We start from the raw sequence: 2,302 nt of genomic DNA, 5'->3' as shown, positions 1-2,302 counted from the left end.
TATCCGAGTGTAAAGCCAAATTCCTGTCCATAAGACTTCTTTGAATAACGATGCTTGGCAGCTACACACCAGCCTCACGGACAAACGGGCAGCCGTGTTAAAGATTCATGAGATATGATATACAGCTAAATAGTTTGCGAAAGAAACAACCACCAACCAGCCCGCTTTCACCAGGCCTATCTCAACAACTCTCCGGCAGGGTCGAAGCAATAACCTCATCCCATCAATCAAACTTTCTCTTCAAATCTAGAGGTATTGTGGTACCTCACTGGTACGTCGAGGATCGGTTTCAGCAAGACTGTGCTGATAGTATTTGATGTGGAAACGTAGTATTAGGATTGGGAGTGCTTTCATATTTATTGCTCATTAATTAAGTTAGCAAGGGTCTTTTGCCAAATGTGAATTGTGTGGCTTTTTATGAGCAGCAGGTCTGCAGAGTCCTTGCAATTTGTAGAACAGGGTACTTGACATATTCTGTTACGATGTAGGATATCTAAAAATGACCTCTGTCCCTATTTATAACTGAAAAAGTATTGGTATATTCTCACAGTACCTGACACAATAGCCTGCCGAAATAGCTACGAACTCACCTAAATGCACATCTGAGTGTGCATTCATAGAGGCTGGTTGCACCTTGAATGTGCAACTTCCTGTTCTGCGCATTGTCAGTGCAACATGAGTGATTAAATTCAAGCATACACTTTGGCAAATACCTGTTTCCATCGGTTCTATGTACCTGGGTTTCACTTTGTACTTTGTGAGTACCTTTAAAACGTTTATCTTGGAATTAAACGTAACAACTAATTACCGTTTATTTATGAATCGATTGATAGGCTACACGTTCCCCTTCATTTAGCACTAATATATTTATTTAGTAGGTATACATACACTAAATGACGGTACTGCAATGGAATAACGTCTTGCTTTGCAACTGTTAGGAGTCAACTGTTATTAACAGTTGGACTCCAACTACTCATCGACTCCTCTTCAACAGTTAAAACCCAAACGCCAGACTCCTCTCTCCTTCGTTTAGAGAGAGGAGCCTAACTGAACATTTAGAGAGAGTACAGAGTGAGAGGGAAACCTTGAGGTCCTGGAGTTTGGTTTTCTCGAGGTACACATGGGAGTAATGTTCTCCGTAAACTTGAGGGCAGCTCCATCTCTTGACACATGTCAAAAAAGAAGGAAGAATGCAAGAGGTTTTTTTTGGTCTGCTTAAGCTTTTCATTTGTTTATATGTGACTTTTCATTCAAACAATGTGATGTTTTTTCAAAGACGTGACCGTGATCAAAGTATCCATCTATCATCTTAGCGATGGTTATTAGGGAAAATGTATTACGTTCATGGTGTTTTACAGTTGGTATCTGTTCTGCTGTTCTCTCCGGGCCCTCGAACCAGAAGTATTCAAGCCTGACAACAGCAATAATACAGCATGACAACCAACATGGTCCATCTTTATATACAAGACCGTATCCAAACCATGTATTCGTGGAGCGTCCACCACCACTGGTTCTGGTCCTGTTTACACAGCCAGTAAGCCACATTTATTTGGGCTATAACTATTCCTGCAAGTGGCTTAGGGCTTAACCCTTAAGTTCATTCAGCATATTTGTTAACATAACCACTTCGATTTATTTTGTGAGGGTGACTGTTGAGAGGGGTGCTTATATTCCATTATTAATCATTATTGTGTTTATCATTGTTTTACCTCTGCATGTGAAACACTTACAGCTGATGTATCGTTAGCCCTTCCAGCCACGAGTGGAATGGAAAGTGACTGTGTTTCTATATTCATTTATTTAATATATTTAAGTTAAGGGTGCATTATTTTCCCAACGATTAAAAGAAAAATATCAGAACGGGCTAGCTGATAAGGTCTTAAGGATATAAGGTTAAACTGAAACATCTGGAGTCATGTTAGATGTTAATCTCCCTAACCCTAACAGGGCACTAGGTTTATGAGTAACATTAAATCAATGCATGTCATTTGATACTTTTCACAACAAATGCATTGGAATAAATGTAACTTTGGTTTGAAATGACAGTTTTGGACGTAGACCTTCATTGAATATAATACAAATATATGTATTACAATGAAATATTAACATGAACTATTTAAGTCTTGTAGCATATTATTATTAAGGTGCAGAGTAACTAAAATGGAACGGCACCAGACCAAACTCACCAGACTCAGCACCGACCAAATGAAGAGACTTATGATGCACAAACTAGGGGATGGCAGGCCACCCATCTCATAAGCCGCCCTCTGTGTTTGCATGAGCTCACATGTGTGCTTGCTAT

At 39.5% G+C, this 2,302-nt stretch overlaps 1 protein-coding gene across 1 annotated transcript in view; it reads left to right on the top strand.

Moving 5' to 3' along the window:
• The first annotated feature begins 2,160 nt into the window (after window positions 1–2,160).
• rspo3 (R-spondin 3) overlaps window positions 2,161–2,302 on the top strand; it is a 10,159-nt gene continuing 10,017 nt past the window's right edge. The window contains exon 1 of the mRNA XM_056592357.1: window positions 2,161–2,239. Within this exon, the coding sequence (XP_056448332.1) occupies window positions 2,161–2,239 (79 nt within the window). The remainder of the gene's footprint in view (window positions 2,240–2,302) is intronic.

This window comes from Gadus chalcogrammus, chromosome 6, assembly GCF_026213295.1.
Source record: "Gadus chalcogrammus isolate NIFS_2021 chromosome 6, NIFS_Gcha_1.0, whole genome shotgun sequence".
NCBI lineage: Eukaryota > Metazoa > Chordata > Actinopteri > Gadiformes > Gadidae > Gadus > Gadus chalcogrammus.
The sequence above is the reverse complement of the archived record's forward strand: the minus strand, read 5'-3'. Positions and strand labels throughout refer to the sequence as shown.